General features: G+C 42.4%; 1 protein-coding gene across 1 annotated transcript in view; it reads right to left on the bottom strand.

Moving 5' to 3' along the window:
- Positions 1-221: 221 nt before the first annotated feature.
- LOC148038734 (tobamovirus multiplication protein 1-like) overlaps positions 222-14,995 on the bottom strand; it is a 48,039-nt gene continuing 33,265 nt past the window's right edge. Inside the window, exons 2-12 of the mRNA XM_087674579.1 lie at positions 4,084-4,174; positions 3,940-3,992; positions 3,654-3,746; positions 3,485-3,556; positions 3,276-3,348; positions 3,093-3,138; positions 2,945-3,008; positions 2,161-2,214; positions 1,987-2,064; positions 1,800-1,905; positions 222-825 (exon numbers count right to left, since the gene is read on the bottom strand). Coding sequence (XP_087530705.1) covers positions 1,813-1,905; positions 1,987-2,064; positions 2,161-2,214; positions 2,945-3,008; positions 3,093-3,138; positions 3,276-3,348; positions 3,485-3,556; positions 3,654-3,746; positions 3,940-3,992; positions 4,084-4,174 — 717 coding nt within the window. The 3' untranslated portion in view covers positions 222-825; positions 1,800-1,812. The remainder of the gene's footprint in view (positions 826-1,799; positions 1,906-1,986; positions 2,065-2,160; positions 2,215-2,944; positions 3,009-3,092; positions 3,139-3,275; positions 3,349-3,484; positions 3,557-3,653; positions 3,747-3,939; positions 3,993-4,083; positions 4,175-14,995) is intronic.

The raw sequence follows: 14,995 nt of genomic DNA, 5'->3' as shown, positions 1-14,995 counted from the left end.
GATCCAAACTTTAAAGACCTCTTATTAAATACATCCGCTACCTTTAGTGGGTTATGACGATTGGTATTCGAATCCTCACTTCATGAAAAATATTTTGAAAGTTCTATGAAAGTTTATGTATGGACACGACAATAATGGTTATAAGTAGGTAATGCCTAATGTAATGAGAAGTAGATGTCTAATCATCTTCATGCTTAATTGGGAGAAACATCAAATCATGGAACAAATTTTTGTGCTTTGTCATGCAACCTTTTATCTCTCTTTTGAATCCCAAATTTACAAAAAATGGCATATTAAACATGCAATCAACCCAAGGGTGAGCACAAAAGAGAAATTGGATAGGAGGGGGAGGAGAAGATGTTGAGGTTTAAGTGAGAAGAAAAGAGTGTTTCCTCAAAATGAAGAAGTAGACAATGTTGGTGCTCATACATTGCAACACACTAGTTGGCTATAACATTGGAAGTCATAGATTCTCGTATACCAAAAACTAGGTATTGGAATATTGGAGTTGGCTATTTGCCTCCGCATCTCACAGTTGGAACTATCCTAAGTTAAACTACCACAAGAAACTTGACTTTCCACTGGTGCATTAGAATCAGGAAGCTTCATCTTAACTTCAGCAAAACAAGAAATCCTTCACAGTAGCTTGACGGTAAACAAAAAGGCAGTACCCCTTCACACCTGATGAGCTTAAAATGTGCCAACTTTGTAAATAGTTAAGCAGACACTCACCAATCATGAAGACAACAGTCACCCGCACTCCAGTAGAACCAGGGCTCAGTGAACGCTTCTCTTAGACGACATGCTATGTGAAGATCTACTTTTCTGTGATCAAGTGAAATCAGATTAGTCCAAGTTGACTAAATAAAGGTATGCCATTAAATTGATTTGTATGCCTTCTAGTGAATTGTCTTTCTCTAATTAGTGTAGCTTATTGAAAGTTTCTCCCCTGGGACTGGTCCTTGAAGAAAAGAAAGCCCATTGGCTCATATGCTTGATGCTACAGCTAAGAAATCTACAGGGCAATGTTCCTACTTACCTCATGAGCTCAAGAATAAGAAAGGATCCAGATAAATGCAATTTTGCAAATAGACAAGTAGGCATTCATGCCAACATTAACCCATAAGCCACCCAAGCTATGACACATTTCTTTTTTTTTATGTTAGTAATGTGAAAAAAGATGCAAAAAAGTGGGTTACTACTGCTAAACTATTACAGGGTGTAACCCCATTGGCTCATACGCTTGATGCTACAGCCAAGAAATCTACACACAATATTTCTACTTACCAAATGAGCTCCAGAATAATAAAGGATCCAGATAGATACAATTTTGTAAATAGACAAGTAGGCATCCATGCCAATACTAATGCACAAAGCACCCAAGCTCTGACACATTCCCTTTTTTTATTTCAGTAATGTGAAAAAGATGCACAAAAGGGGGTCACTAGTGCTAACCTATCACAGAGACTAGGATACAACTGTTTGCATACACGTTTTCTGTACATGATTAGAATACATGGAAAAGCTGAACTGCTCATGCATATAAAGAATATGCAGTATATAATATATGCTAAGTAATAAAATAAAGACAATGAACATGTGTAGAAGTACATACTACAGGATAAGATAACCTGCAGCTCCAATTCATAAAATGTTTCAAATTAAATAGTGCTCTATCCTGCTCCAAACAGGGAAAAATAAACAAAAATAAAGCTGGCATTTGCAGTAGAGATCAAAATTGCAATCAATAAGGATGCTCAAAAACACTTTGACATGAGGGGTGCTCATGTTAGACTCACAAAACCAAGATTATCATCGGATAGGGTGGTATTGGCCAGACACCCTTCTTGGTGGCAGCTTGCGCAAAATGAAGAGAACCAGTGCAGATGGCACAATTTCCACAACCTGCCCTCCACACCAAATCCACATGTCATAGAGTAGCCACTCTATGAAAGATGAAAAATAAGATATGAAAAACAAGCATACCACATAGTAGCAAAGATTCAGAATAGGATGGTACAAGGCATCCAAATTTGCTGCATTGCTAAATGCAGACCATGCAGCCTGCAAACAATATGGATGCCCTATTAGCCTTTCAAAATATGAGGCTTAATTCGAAAAGCCTATCATTCATTTCATCTCTCAACCAAAAAGACTTACCACAATACTTCTAATCATGAAGCAGGTAGAACATATTAGAGTCACAGATCCAACCTGGATTATCAGAAATCACAACTTGTCACAAAAGCCACATACTTGATTGAAAATCATAGGACTTTTAGAATCTAAAAGAAAAATAAAGATGGCCTTGGATTAAATGCAAGAAAATGCAGTGTCTGTCTAAAGTAGTACAGTTAACAATCCTGCCAAATTCATTACTTTATCACTCCAAGGTCATATCAAAAGCTAATCACGATAAGCCAACTAGAACACCTTGACACTACATTATGAAACCCCTAGCACAAGAACTAACTGAATGGAAAGAGCCGATAGCACATACATTTGTATACTGTTTCTTCGGGCAACCCTATGATGACATGAAAAGAAGCAAAAGGACAAAGGTCCTCTTTTTTTTTGGGTTAGGACCCTTGCCGGGCAATATAAAAATTATGCCCAATAGATAACAATAAATCTATATCTCCTTGATTCTCTTTTCCCCTACATGCATACCAATTGCCTTTGGTAGCATAATAGAAAGACAAGCATCTAAAAGCAAGAATCTTGACTTGTGATAACACAACATATGCATGTTACAAAAAGTTGGTAGGTAATGCATGTTACAAAAAGCTAAGTAAAAACATTCATACTCGTGATACTACAGCATGAATGCAGCAGACAAATGTACGAGTAAGACAGATTGCCTTTGTGGTAACAGTCACTTTAACAATGCACTGAATGCATAGCATACAGTCATGAAGCTAATCCTTCAAAATAAAGGATATACCTCTCGAAGTTTCTTTTGCCGACCCTTTGACTCAATTGGGAACCTCCTGAGGATCAAGAAAAGCCTACAAAACAGCCGTGTTTTGCAAAGTTTCCATAAGAAATCAACAATACCAAGTACATGGTTTCAAACACTCTGGCACAATTACCTTCCTCCATAGATGAGGAATCCCAATGCTGCAATCAAAGATACAACTGCAAGAAAAGTATTGAGCTAGTGTCTTTAGCCTTACAGGATCTCAAGTAGACAAGTTTAAGATACACTATATTTGCTTTTTATGCAAATTTTTCTGTACTGTTTGAAACTGACAACTCTGAAAACCAAGACTTACCTGCAAAGAACAAACGGGATATGGCAATGATGACTTCATTCGGACTAATCCACTCATACACCCATATGCCAACCTGTTAAAATAGTGTTACAACTATAAAGGTGCATGCATGCATGTGCATTCATGGGAATTTGCAGGCAATGGTTCACAGACAGGTCACAAAACATAAGGGCAAGGAAAAAAAGTACTGTTAACTCCCGGGAACCCACCTGTATGATGTAAACGGCTCCATTTATGATCAGGAACCCTGGCCGAAGGCCTTCTGTGGGTAAGCTCCTTGCCTGGTATTTATGGATAAAAATGCCTATCAAAGAAAGCATTAACAAACATACACATTCACAGTACTATCATGTGGAAAGTAAGACACGTCATCTCTACCTGATGGTATATTTCAGCCCAGAAGAGAACAAGGAGGGTGTAAGTTGAGAAGAAGATCAACCCTGGCAGGTCAAGAAAGACCAGCCTAAAGAACTGCAAAGATCAAAACTCAACACAACAGAGAGAAAATAAAATCCAAGCACAGAGCAAAAGAGGAAAAGTAACATCACAAAATTATCCAGAATCACAGAAATGACTTGCAACCTAGCTTTGGTCCCAAACATTTCATCTCACAGCTGGCATAAAACAATAATTTAAAAACCCTTGTAGAATAGACACAACTTACTGTTGGCTGAAAGTTGAAAACCTTGTTATGGAAGCCAAACACTACAGCTCTAGCTGTCAATACGAAAGACAGAAAGCATTAGATGATAGACCTTGTCTGACTCTTGTGCAATAGAATTCTGATATACTGTTTCGCTAACCTCACCTGCATTTACGATGAAGTTCATCAGGTGAAACACCTTCTGCGTGGTCCAGCCATACTCAGGCACCCGTGATTCAATTCGTATAAGTTGAATCTTATCATTAAAAATGAAAAAGCATGTTGTCAGTAAGCAGAAAAGGTAAAAAGCGAACCGAAGCACAATCTCCTGAATAATAGTGAGAGTACATTGATTCTAATACAGACATTGCCTTGATAATCATACATTACCTGTAAGAGTTCAAAACTTGAACAGACTCTTCTTAATTCAGAATTATTGAAGAGAAGAAGAGGGAAAGTTTATGTTTCCCATAAAATTTTAGTTTGTACTGGCCCCATGGAACCAGATAACTACAGAAACATCATGATCAACCACCCAGGATTAAATCATTAGTACTTTGCACAACTGAGTCTCTTGCAGAGTCACAAGGATTCAGAGCCACCAGATAAGCTAACTTTTCACTCTGGACCAACATTTCTGCATCATCCGTTATTAGGATTTCAGCCTAGCTGCCCCTAGAAACCCATCCTTAACGTAAGAAGAGCCATCTCTGTATCTAAAAAACAGAAAACGAAGAAAAATACTCAGGCATTTGCAAAGAAATGCATATACATGAATAAAACCACTGAAAAATCCCCTTCAGGATCTTTACACAGGTGGAGATTGGAGAGAGCCTCAACTGACAAGAGGGGACTATAAATACACCAAGAGTGACTGACTGGTCCAAATATGAATGTTGGTTACTTAGTCAGACATAAATAAAAGTCAGTAAGAATAAATACACTCATTAAAAACGTAAACATTTAAGAATTTCATATCTGCAAAGTCCCCATTGCACTCTATCACTAAAGACTACAGATCCTCTTCAAGGATTTCTAGTGTTTTCTGCCACTGCTCCATGTGCAGCCTGTCACTGATGATCTACAGTGATCAAAAATCTTCCCAAAGGCTTTCCCAATCAGCATAGTAGCCTACATCTGCATTTTGTTGCTGCTGGACATCAAGGCCACTCTCTCTACATCATCAGCTGCAGAACTATGTTTTGATCCCTTCAATACTACCCACATCTATCTGGTGTCTCCTTCAAGATCCCCTTCCTAGAGGACTGTCTTTCGCTCCATCCATAGTGCACATTCCTTCTACAAGTGCTGTTGCCCTTGATCAGCCTGCACAACACAGCCATCTTGAGCCACTCCGTCCTCACCGACTCCTTGACTTGCCGATCAGCACTCAGTCCCAGTCTTACAGACAGGCCTAAGGCCATCATATCATCATTTGATTTCAGTCATGATTCGTCCATTTTGTGTGATTTTGAGTTCATTCATTGCTAGTGTTGGTCATATACACTATTGTCTCTAGTGCAAACCCTACAGTTTCTTTACATGGCATCAAAACAGAGGTGCTCTCAAAGCTAAAGATCCTCTTCCGTGAAGAACACAGGTTGCAGAAGCAATAAGACCACTATAAACTTAGATTCCTTCATTCCACTCCAATGCAACATTCAAGGGGACTATGTTTCACTTCCTCCCACAGAATGAAAAAGAGAGATTGCAAAGATAGAGAAGAACATTGCAAAAGCCGAACTCAGAAGATGCTCGGGAAATGGAACCCATATACGAAGGCATGAGACAGTTGAATACATAGTGAGTCTCCAGCAGCTAAATGGCCACTGGTACCAGCTCCCTCTCTCCAACAAGACCAGCAAGTAACAAAGTGGCCTAAAATAACATTTGGCCAGCCAAAATGACCAATCGCCCATAAAACAAGCCAAATTTACTAGCACCCATTGATCCATACAGAAAAAGAAATGCACAAGCCAATAAAACACAACCAAACTCACACATATGCTGACTAATCTGCTAACAAAGTGAAGCACAGCAGAGGCACGAAATCGATGACCTCTAAACAAAAGCCTTCAGCATTTCGCGGTTGTCGAGAGTAAAAACACAACCACCAGCAGTCCGTAGCACAGAAATGCAGAACCCAGCAGCTGATCCAGTAGAAAAACATACATCTCCAGCCTTTGCAGAGGTCCACCATACAATCCAGCATAAAGATGCAGCACTTCATCAAATGACCAGCAAGCTGTTGAGCAGCAAAATACAGGCTTGTCTAGACATGGGCAGGGCAGAAACTTGAACAGTGTGCAGCAACAGTCATGAACAAAGAGAACTGCAAAACGAAGGGTTAGGGACATCAAATGCTGAGAAAAGGTGAAGGCAAGGTGAAAACAGCACAATGAATTGGTGGAAAGGATGGGCAAACAGCTAGAGAAGCAGGATGAAGGGCTGCTGGTTGTAAACACAAGCTATGGTGAGAAAGGAAGAAGTTGGTGGAATGTGCAACCCTGCTCGCAGTGAATAGGTGACGATACCACGTGAGAGAGGGCAGCGAAAGAGGAACATCCAACAAGAAGAAACAATGAAGACAATGAAGAGAGAGCTCTGCTGAGTACTAGATGGAGGCTGAATACAATAATCAGCCCCTCCACATGCTACATTGTGTAGCTACAATCAGGGTGCTAGAAATCACAAGGCAGGAAATGATAATGACCAACTCACAAGCATGCCTATAAATAGGCAAGAAACCCTAAAAATACTCGAGTAGCAAAATCCTAAAGAAATCCTCAAAATATTCTCACATGATGCCCCATGCCGAACAAATAGAAGGGGCCCAAAAATAGGGACAAAGGACAATAAGACCAAAAGTGACCAAAATGAGTGGGCCAGATGGAGCTCCTAATGTCCCTCATTGATTTAGTGTAGAGCTCACAACCACGATCATGACCACTAGCAATGCCATGGTGCCAAAACTACAGATAGGCACATGTGTGATGTCACCTACAATGATGGAGAGCTCTTGATAATGAAGATTGCAGAGCCATTCATATCAAAGTCTAATATGATTGGATGCCCCACTATCAACCAACCAAGGCTTCTCGATTGATAAGAAAGCCACAATAGAATCGGCTTCCTAGTGAGCATAAGGAAAGAAATATCTTCTTGTAATGATGGGGGGAACAAATGTAGATTCCTTAGATCCACCATTCACATGTAGAGCAGGGTGAGGGTATTTCTTCTAGCAATTCTCGTTTGGATGAATGGTCTTTCCACAATGAGGATATTAAGCTAAAAAAGAAGCATCTCTCATTAAACCTTAATCAGCTCATTAAAACAGCCCAAATCAAAAATTATCAAACTTTTATGTCTCGTAAGCAAACACCCAAACTTTGGGAGGATTCATGTCATAAATAGGAGGCTACTCAGCCACTTGCTTCATCCCTTGTTTTGTAGATGATCCCAATTCATCCTGGCCTCCATCCATCAGGCATCCCATCCAATTGCTACCACGGTGATCCTTAGCTCTAGCGCCCATCGGTCTAGCAACTCCTCCAACCTACCTTTCATCTCATTTTGCTGCCGCCATCATCTCTAACTCCTAAGTGACCATCCAAAGCTGTCATCTTCATCCTAGTGACTATTCCGGGCTGCATTTTGCCCCAATCGCTGTCCTCTCCATTCAGTCTATTGTCGTGGTCATCTCCAACTATCACCCTTCAGCCTAGGCCCTCGCCACTCCTATAGGCTACATTTTGCCCCAGCTCGCCAATGTAATCATTATCTATAGCCATCAGTTTTTGTGTGTTCAACACTTTTCTTCATCAGCCTCTGCTCCATTTTGCCCCAACTCGCCGATATCATCACTATCTAAAGCCATTAGTTTTTGTGTTCAACACTTTTCTTCATCAACCTCTGCTCTAACTAATGGTTACAACACCCAAGATCTGCCTCTTGTGGATAACACACATCAACACCTCCCTTAGCCCACTCCCACGAGAGCCACCGTCTGTTGGACAACTCTCCACCTAAGCATTATACACATTCACTCATTTACATTCCACATTCATTGTAATTCATCATCATCATTTTGTGTTTTGAGTTTTTGTGTTAGTGTTTGAGTTCATTGTGTTTCTGAAACCAGCCTTCCTTCCCAAAGAGGATAGTAATGACCTAATTTAACTGTAATTACAGCAAGTAATTAAAATGCACACTTTACCACTTTAATCTTGGACATTGGGTGGCTTGTTGGCCCCAAAACTAGCACCCATTGCAGTATTTCTTTATCTTGAATTGCAATCTCAATAGAACGTACAATAAAATTCCCTAAATTTCCTTCACTCTCCCATTGCCTTTTGCTGTCGTAAATGACCAGCAAGCCTTTAAACCAATTTGCCTTATGGTTTGCTTGGGGATTGGCTTTCAACCTGCTCCTTGAAAGACAAATTCAACCCCAAATCAGATATTGGTTGGAGGCCTCTTGAATCTCCTTGAAATTCCTGAACTTTAGCTACTAGAATTCAAGTCCTAGGCCCTCAATTCAGAGAATGCATCCCGAGGTGGCTATCAAACCTTGATTTCTGATGTAAATTAGGATTTACAACAAAGATCGACTGAAATCTCTTCCTCTGATGGCTCAAACTGGTGGAAAATGTCTCCCCCCTCTCTCTCTCTCTCTCTCTCTCTCTCTCTCTCTCTCTCTCTCAAGCCTCAAAAACATTTTTTCCACTTGCATGGGCAAGTTTTGCCAAGTGGCAACCTTCTAATCCCATTTTCCAATATCATCCATCTTATTAAATTAATTTTCGAGACATATTTTAGCACCAAAAAAAAATCACCAACCAATAATTAAATTGGCTAGGTCAATTTGCCTCCCAAGTATTCCTAGAGCAATTATTGACCCTTAGACCAGCATTAATTAATTAATTAATGCCTACTCTCTAATGTCACCACTGCATTAGTGGCCAATACATCGATTTAGGCCCAAATCTAACATCAAGTACCACCGAGTACCTATAGAAATAACTTACAACTTTTGCCTTTAGCAGCAGCTAATCTCTCAGGGTCCTAATGTTAGCAGATCAGTCAGCTCAAGGTAAGTCTGTGCTGTAGAGGCTATGGCCTTTTGATAAAAAAAATTTCTGGCATTTTCTGGTGCCCTGTTTAGGGCTAGTGAGCATTTAATGCTAGCTAATTGCATTTAATGCTCCCCCCATTTTATGCCTATATATTGTTGGGGCTCCTCCTTCTCTTATGTACTTCAGCCATCATTTGTGGATTCTTTTGAGGAGAGAAGAGCCGGTGCCAGGGTGCCCACACAACCAGTGAGTCGTTGTATGCTGTTGTCTCGTGCTCGATATGGATTCTGTTTCCCGAGCATACGTCTAAGTTCTCATCTGTACTTGTGTTTATTTTTTCTTGTCTTGTGTTTCAGTAGTTTATTTCAGCATGTTGTTTATGCTTCCATTGCTGCACCACTTCTGACATGGTATCAGTTTTCAGGATTTGTGTTTCTGCTATGTTTTATTGCTGATTTCAGGACTGATTTACCCCTCTGCTGCCTTGGCGACTACTGTCAACCTGATTGCGACCAGATTTTGGCTTCCCTACTTTTCGTTTTGATCAGCATGTGCATCGCTCGCCTGTCCCACACCTCCTGCTGCCTATGTTTTCTTCATCAGGCTGCTGGCGACAGTTCCCTACACCTGTTTAGGCAGTGTGCAGCCTGCGTTTTTCTGTTTACAGCACTATTTTGGGCTGGGCGACTGGCAGAACATGCCGTTTTTGTTGTTTCTAGCAGATTTCAACTGATTTTTTGACTTTGTGCAGCAGATTTTGGCTTCTTTTGATCAGTTTTTGGGTTATACTGCATGTGAACTCTTGGTTTTTGCAGTCTGTGCTCGTGGTTTGGCTGTGTTCCCTCTCCCAATCCCTTCTTTTCTCTACTTCTTTTCTAAATCCTCTCCAAATGGCTCCTCCATGCACATCCACTGATGACAAGCTCCATGGACTTGATTATTACACGTGGAGTGCAGTGATGAAGGCTTGGTTTATTCAAAAGCGGTCATGGTATGTGGTTAACGAAGATGTGGCACGTCCTCAACAAGCTTCTCCAGTTCCATCTGATTTTGATAAAGACAACCATGAGGAGGCAGTGCTTACATGGGATTCGGATGATGCCCGTGCTTATTCGGCATTACTTCGATGTATTTCCAAAGAAGTCCTACCGGCGGTCACCTCCTATACAACGGCTTCAATTGTATGGTCGAAGTTACAGTTGATGTACGAGGCTCCTTCCATCATGAGGGCCATTACTCTCTATGGCCAGCTCCACCAACTGAAGTTTGAATCCAAAGATACGATTCAATCCTTCCTACTTCGTGTTACCCAACTCCAAGACCAACTTCGCACTATGCAATCTGCCCTATCAGAGGCACATCTTGTTGGTACGGTACTCTACAAGCTTCCTCGAGAGTTTGATGGAATGGCGAATGCTTTACGGGCGCAGACATCTACGACTCCTGTCAGTTTTCTTCACATATCCTCCATGCTACTTGAGCATGAGGCCACTTTGCGACTACAGGGGAGGCTTCCATCACATTATGGAGGTTCAGGTGAGGCTCTTGCAGCTTTAGAGAGGGGTTCAAAGATGAAGAAGTCGAAGGCCCAATGTTATCACTATGGCAAGAAAGGTCATTTAAGGAAGGACTGCAAAGAGTTAGTGGCTTCCAGGAAGAACAAGGAGCAGAAGATGAAACGGGATGTGGCCTCCTCCAACGAGTCATCTGCCTCAGATCCTGATCTCGATCCTCCAACCAAGGCGAAGTCCAAGGCGCGGAAGGAATCCTCTTCTTCGGATCGAGGGAAGAGCTTAGTGGCCCCTTCCTCAGCTGCTTTCTAGTGGTGGTGATGCAGACATCACTCGCAACTCTCCAATGCCAGAGAGGGAGTGTGAGAGGGTGGTGAGATGGGGCAGCTGTGCCTCATCTATATGTCTATACAGATGCGCAGGATCCAGAGAGGGACTTCCCTGACGCATCAACCGAAGTCTAGCAAGTACAAATCCTAGAGCTAGGATTGATATCCAAGTTCATGATGGGCTGGTTACTTGACAAAGAGCGGGAGGCTTTCGTCTGGAGCTCACATGAGGAGACACTTTGGCGGTTTAGGCCGAAGGCGAGGATTCCATAGTCACATGTTCCGAGACATGTTTGGTAGCTTGGTCTTGTATGTGCTGAGTGACATAGGTGACATAACATAGAGAGTTGCTATGATTATTCTCTATTTTCAGGTGGTGCTATTATGATCGACATCGACGTCAGATACTCTCTAAGGCATCTTGGTGGTGGGCTGGCCACTCACTGCTTGGATATCTATGGTTCTTCTGGTGGTTCTATGTTGTATAGTTTATGATACCCCATCATTGTACTATTGTATTGTATCAGATCACCCCTAATCTGAGAGAGGGTGTTAGCAGATTAGTCAGCTCAGGGTGAGTTTGTGTTGCAGAGGCTGTGGCCTTTTTATAGTATTTTGTTCTGGCATTTTCTAGTGTCCTTTTTAGGGCTAGGGAGCATTTAATGCTGGCCAACTACATTTAATGCTCCCCCCATTTTATGCCTATATATTGTTGGGGCTCCTCCTCCTCTTATGTACTTCAGCCATCATTTGTGGAATCTTCCGAGGAGAGAGGAGCCGGAGCCAGGGTGCCCACACAGCTAGTGACTCACTGTTGTATGCTGTTGTCTCGTGTTTGATGTGGATTCCGTTTCCCGAGCATACATCTGAGTTCTCATCTGTATTTGTGTTTATTTTTTCTTGTCTTATGTTTCAGCAATTTATTTCAGCATGTTGTTTATGCTTCCATTGCTACACCACTTCTGACACCTAGGTCCCACAAGATGAAATAAATACTTGCATCTCACATATGCAAGTCACCTTTGCACATTTGATTAACTTTGAATCAAATGCTAAGCAAAGCATTAAAATTTCATGTCCTCATGACAACTAACTTTGTAGGTCTTTACCGGTCCTAACTCGACCGAAGGTGTATTCAATTCTTGCCTTGGTGAGTATTGTCTCCATCAGCATGGAGACGAAGATAGTATCTTCTCTCTTAAGATCAGGTTTGGGGCTTTTTTCCCCTTATCTTGGCATTCATCTTTTTGTCCTTTCATTTGGGGTATTTTTATCATTTAACATCATTGACCTGCTACTTTGGTGGTTGTGTCTACGAAACTTGGTTAGCATTGTTAAGAAACCATTTCTTCAGTTTACACACTTCAATTAGCGTTTCGCACGGACAGCCCCAAAAAGAGCTGGTGCCCACATTCTAGCCACCTTTTTAGTGGACACCCATTCAATGGTGTGCCACCCTAGACAGCTTATGCCTATAAATAGGCCGCCACTTCATTCATTCACCACCACCACTTCACTCAACCCTCTTCTCTTGTCACTCCGATAGTCCTCCCTCTCCACACCACTACTGCCCATACCCCTACTGGAGGATATCGCAGTTCATGGCCACCCTTCCTCTTCTCCTTCAGGCACCCTACTCCCATCACCTTTCATGCTGCATCTGGAAGCTCCGCCTTGCTAGCGTCATCATCTAATAGATGGCGTCTTCTCTCTCCCACCTAGCTGTCAGCAGATTAGTAAGCTCAGGGTGAGTCTGTGTTGCAAGGGTTGCGGCCTTTTTATAGTATTTTTTTTGGCATTTTCTGGTGCCCTTTTTAGGGCTAGGGAGCATTTAATGCTGATCGATTGCATTTAATGCTCCCCCCATTTTATACCTAGATATTGTTGGGGCTCCTCCTCTTCTGTACTTCAGCCATCATTTGTGGATTCTTTTGAGAAGAGAGGAGCCGGTGCCAAGGTGCCCACACAGCCAGTGACTCACTGTTGTATGCTTTTGTCTCGTGTTCGATATGGATTCCGTTTCCCGGCATACATCTGAGTCCTCATCTGTATTTGTGTTTATTTTTTCTTGTCTTGTGCTTCAGTAGTTTATTTTAGCATGTTGTTTATGCTTCCATTGCTGCACCACTTCTGACATAGTATCAGAGCTCAAGATTTGTGTTTCTATTGTGTTTTCTTGCTGATTTCAGGAGTGTTTTCACTCTTGCTGATCACGCGGCTGCTGCTCCATACAGGCGACCTGTTTGACCTGCGTTTTCTGCAGATTTGCCATCGCCTACTGTCCAACACCTCCTGCTGCCTGTGTTTTCATCATCAAGCTGCTAGCGACAGTTCCCTACACCTGTTTATGCAGTGTGCAGCCTGCGTTTTGTTGTTTTCAGCAGTATTTTGGGCTGGGCGACTAGCAGAATAGGCCGTTTTTGCTGTTTCTAGCAGATTTCAACTGATTTTTTGACTTTGTGCAGCAAATTTTGGCTTCTTTTGATCAATTTTTTGGGTTATCCTGCATGTGAACTCTTGTTTTTTGCGGCTGTGTTCCCTCTCCCAATCCCTTCTTTTTCTCTATTTTTTTCTAAATCCTCTCCAGATGGCTCCTCCATGCACATCCAATGATGACAAGCTCCATGGACCTAATTATTACACGTGGAGTGCAGTGATGAAGGCTTGGTTTATTTAGAAGCGGTGATGGTACGTGGTTAACAGAGCTGTAGTACGTCCTCAACAGCCTTCTCCTGTTTCATCTAATTTTGATGAAGACAACCATGAGGAGGCTATGCTTACCTGGGATTCGGATGATGCCCGTGCTTATTCGGCCTTACTTCGGTGTATTTCCAAAGAAGTCCTACCGGCGGTCACCTCCTGTACGACAGCTACAGATGTATGGTCGAAGTTACAGTTGATGTACGAGGCTCCTTCCACCATGAGGGCCATTACTCTCTATGGCCAGCTCCACCAACTGAAGTTTGAATCCAAAGATATGATTCAATCCTTCCTACTTCGTGTTACCCAACTCCAGGACCAGCTTCGTACTATGCAGTCTGCCCTATCAGAGGCACATCTTGTTGGTACGGTACTCTACAAGCTTCCTTGGGAATTTGATGGAGTGGCGAATGCTTTACGAGTGCAAACATCTACGACTCCTGTCAGTTTTCTTCACATGTCCTCCATGCTACTTGAGCATGAGGCTACTTTGCGACTACAGGAGAGGCTTCCATCACATTATGGAGGTTCAGGTGAGGCTTTTGCAGCTTTAGAGAGGGGTTCGAAGATGAAGAAGTCAAAGGCCCAGTGTTATCATTGTGGCAAGAAAGGTCATTTAAGGAAGGACTGCAAAGAGTTAGCGGCTTCCAAGAAGAACCAAGCGCAGAAGACGAAGCGGGATGCGAACTCCTCCGACGAGTCATCTGCCTCAGATCCTGATCCCGATCCTCCAACCAAGGCGAAGTCCAAGGTGCGGAAGGGATCCTCTTCTTCAGATCGAGGGAAGGGCTTAGTAGCCCCTTCCTCACCTGCTTTCTAGTGGCGGTGATGCACACATCCCTCATGACTCTCCAGTGCCAGAGAGGGAGTGTGAGAGGGTGGTGAGATGGGGTCATTGTACCTCATCTATATGTCTGTACAGATGCACAGGATCCAGAGAGGGACATCCCTAACGCATCGTGCGAAGTTTGGCAGGTACAAATCTTGGAGCTAGGATTGACATCTAAGCTCATGATGAGCTGGCTACTTGACAGAGAGCGGGAGGCTTTTGTCTAGAGCCCACATGAGGGGACACTTTGGGGGTTTTGGCTGAAGGCGGGGATTCCATGGACACATGTTCAACGACATGTTTGGCAGATTGGTCTTGTATGTCCTGAGTGACATAGGTGACATAACACAGAGAGCTGCTATGATTCTTCTCTATTTTCAGGTGGTGCTGTTATGATCGACATCGACGTTAGATACTCTTCGAGGCATCTTGGTGGTGGGCTAGCCACTCACTGCTTGGATATCCATGGTTCTTCTAGTGGTTCTATGGTGTATAGTTTATGATACCCATCATTGTACTATTGTATTGTATCAGATCACCCCTGATCTGAGAGAGAGTGTTAACAGATTAGTCAGCTCAGGGTGAGTCTGTGCTGCAAGGGCTATGGCCTTTTTATAGTATTTTTTCTGGCAT

The sequence above is a fragment of the Lygodium microphyllum genome, chromosome 3, assembly GCF_053477565.2.
Source record: "Lygodium microphyllum isolate KBCC chromosome 3, Lygodium_microphyllum_v1.1.10, whole genome shotgun sequence".
Lineage (NCBI taxonomy): Eukaryota > Viridiplantae > Streptophyta > Polypodiopsida > Schizaeales > Lygodiaceae > Lygodium > Lygodium microphyllum.
The sequence above is the reverse complement of the archived record's forward strand: the minus strand, read 5'-3'. Positions and strand labels throughout refer to the sequence as shown.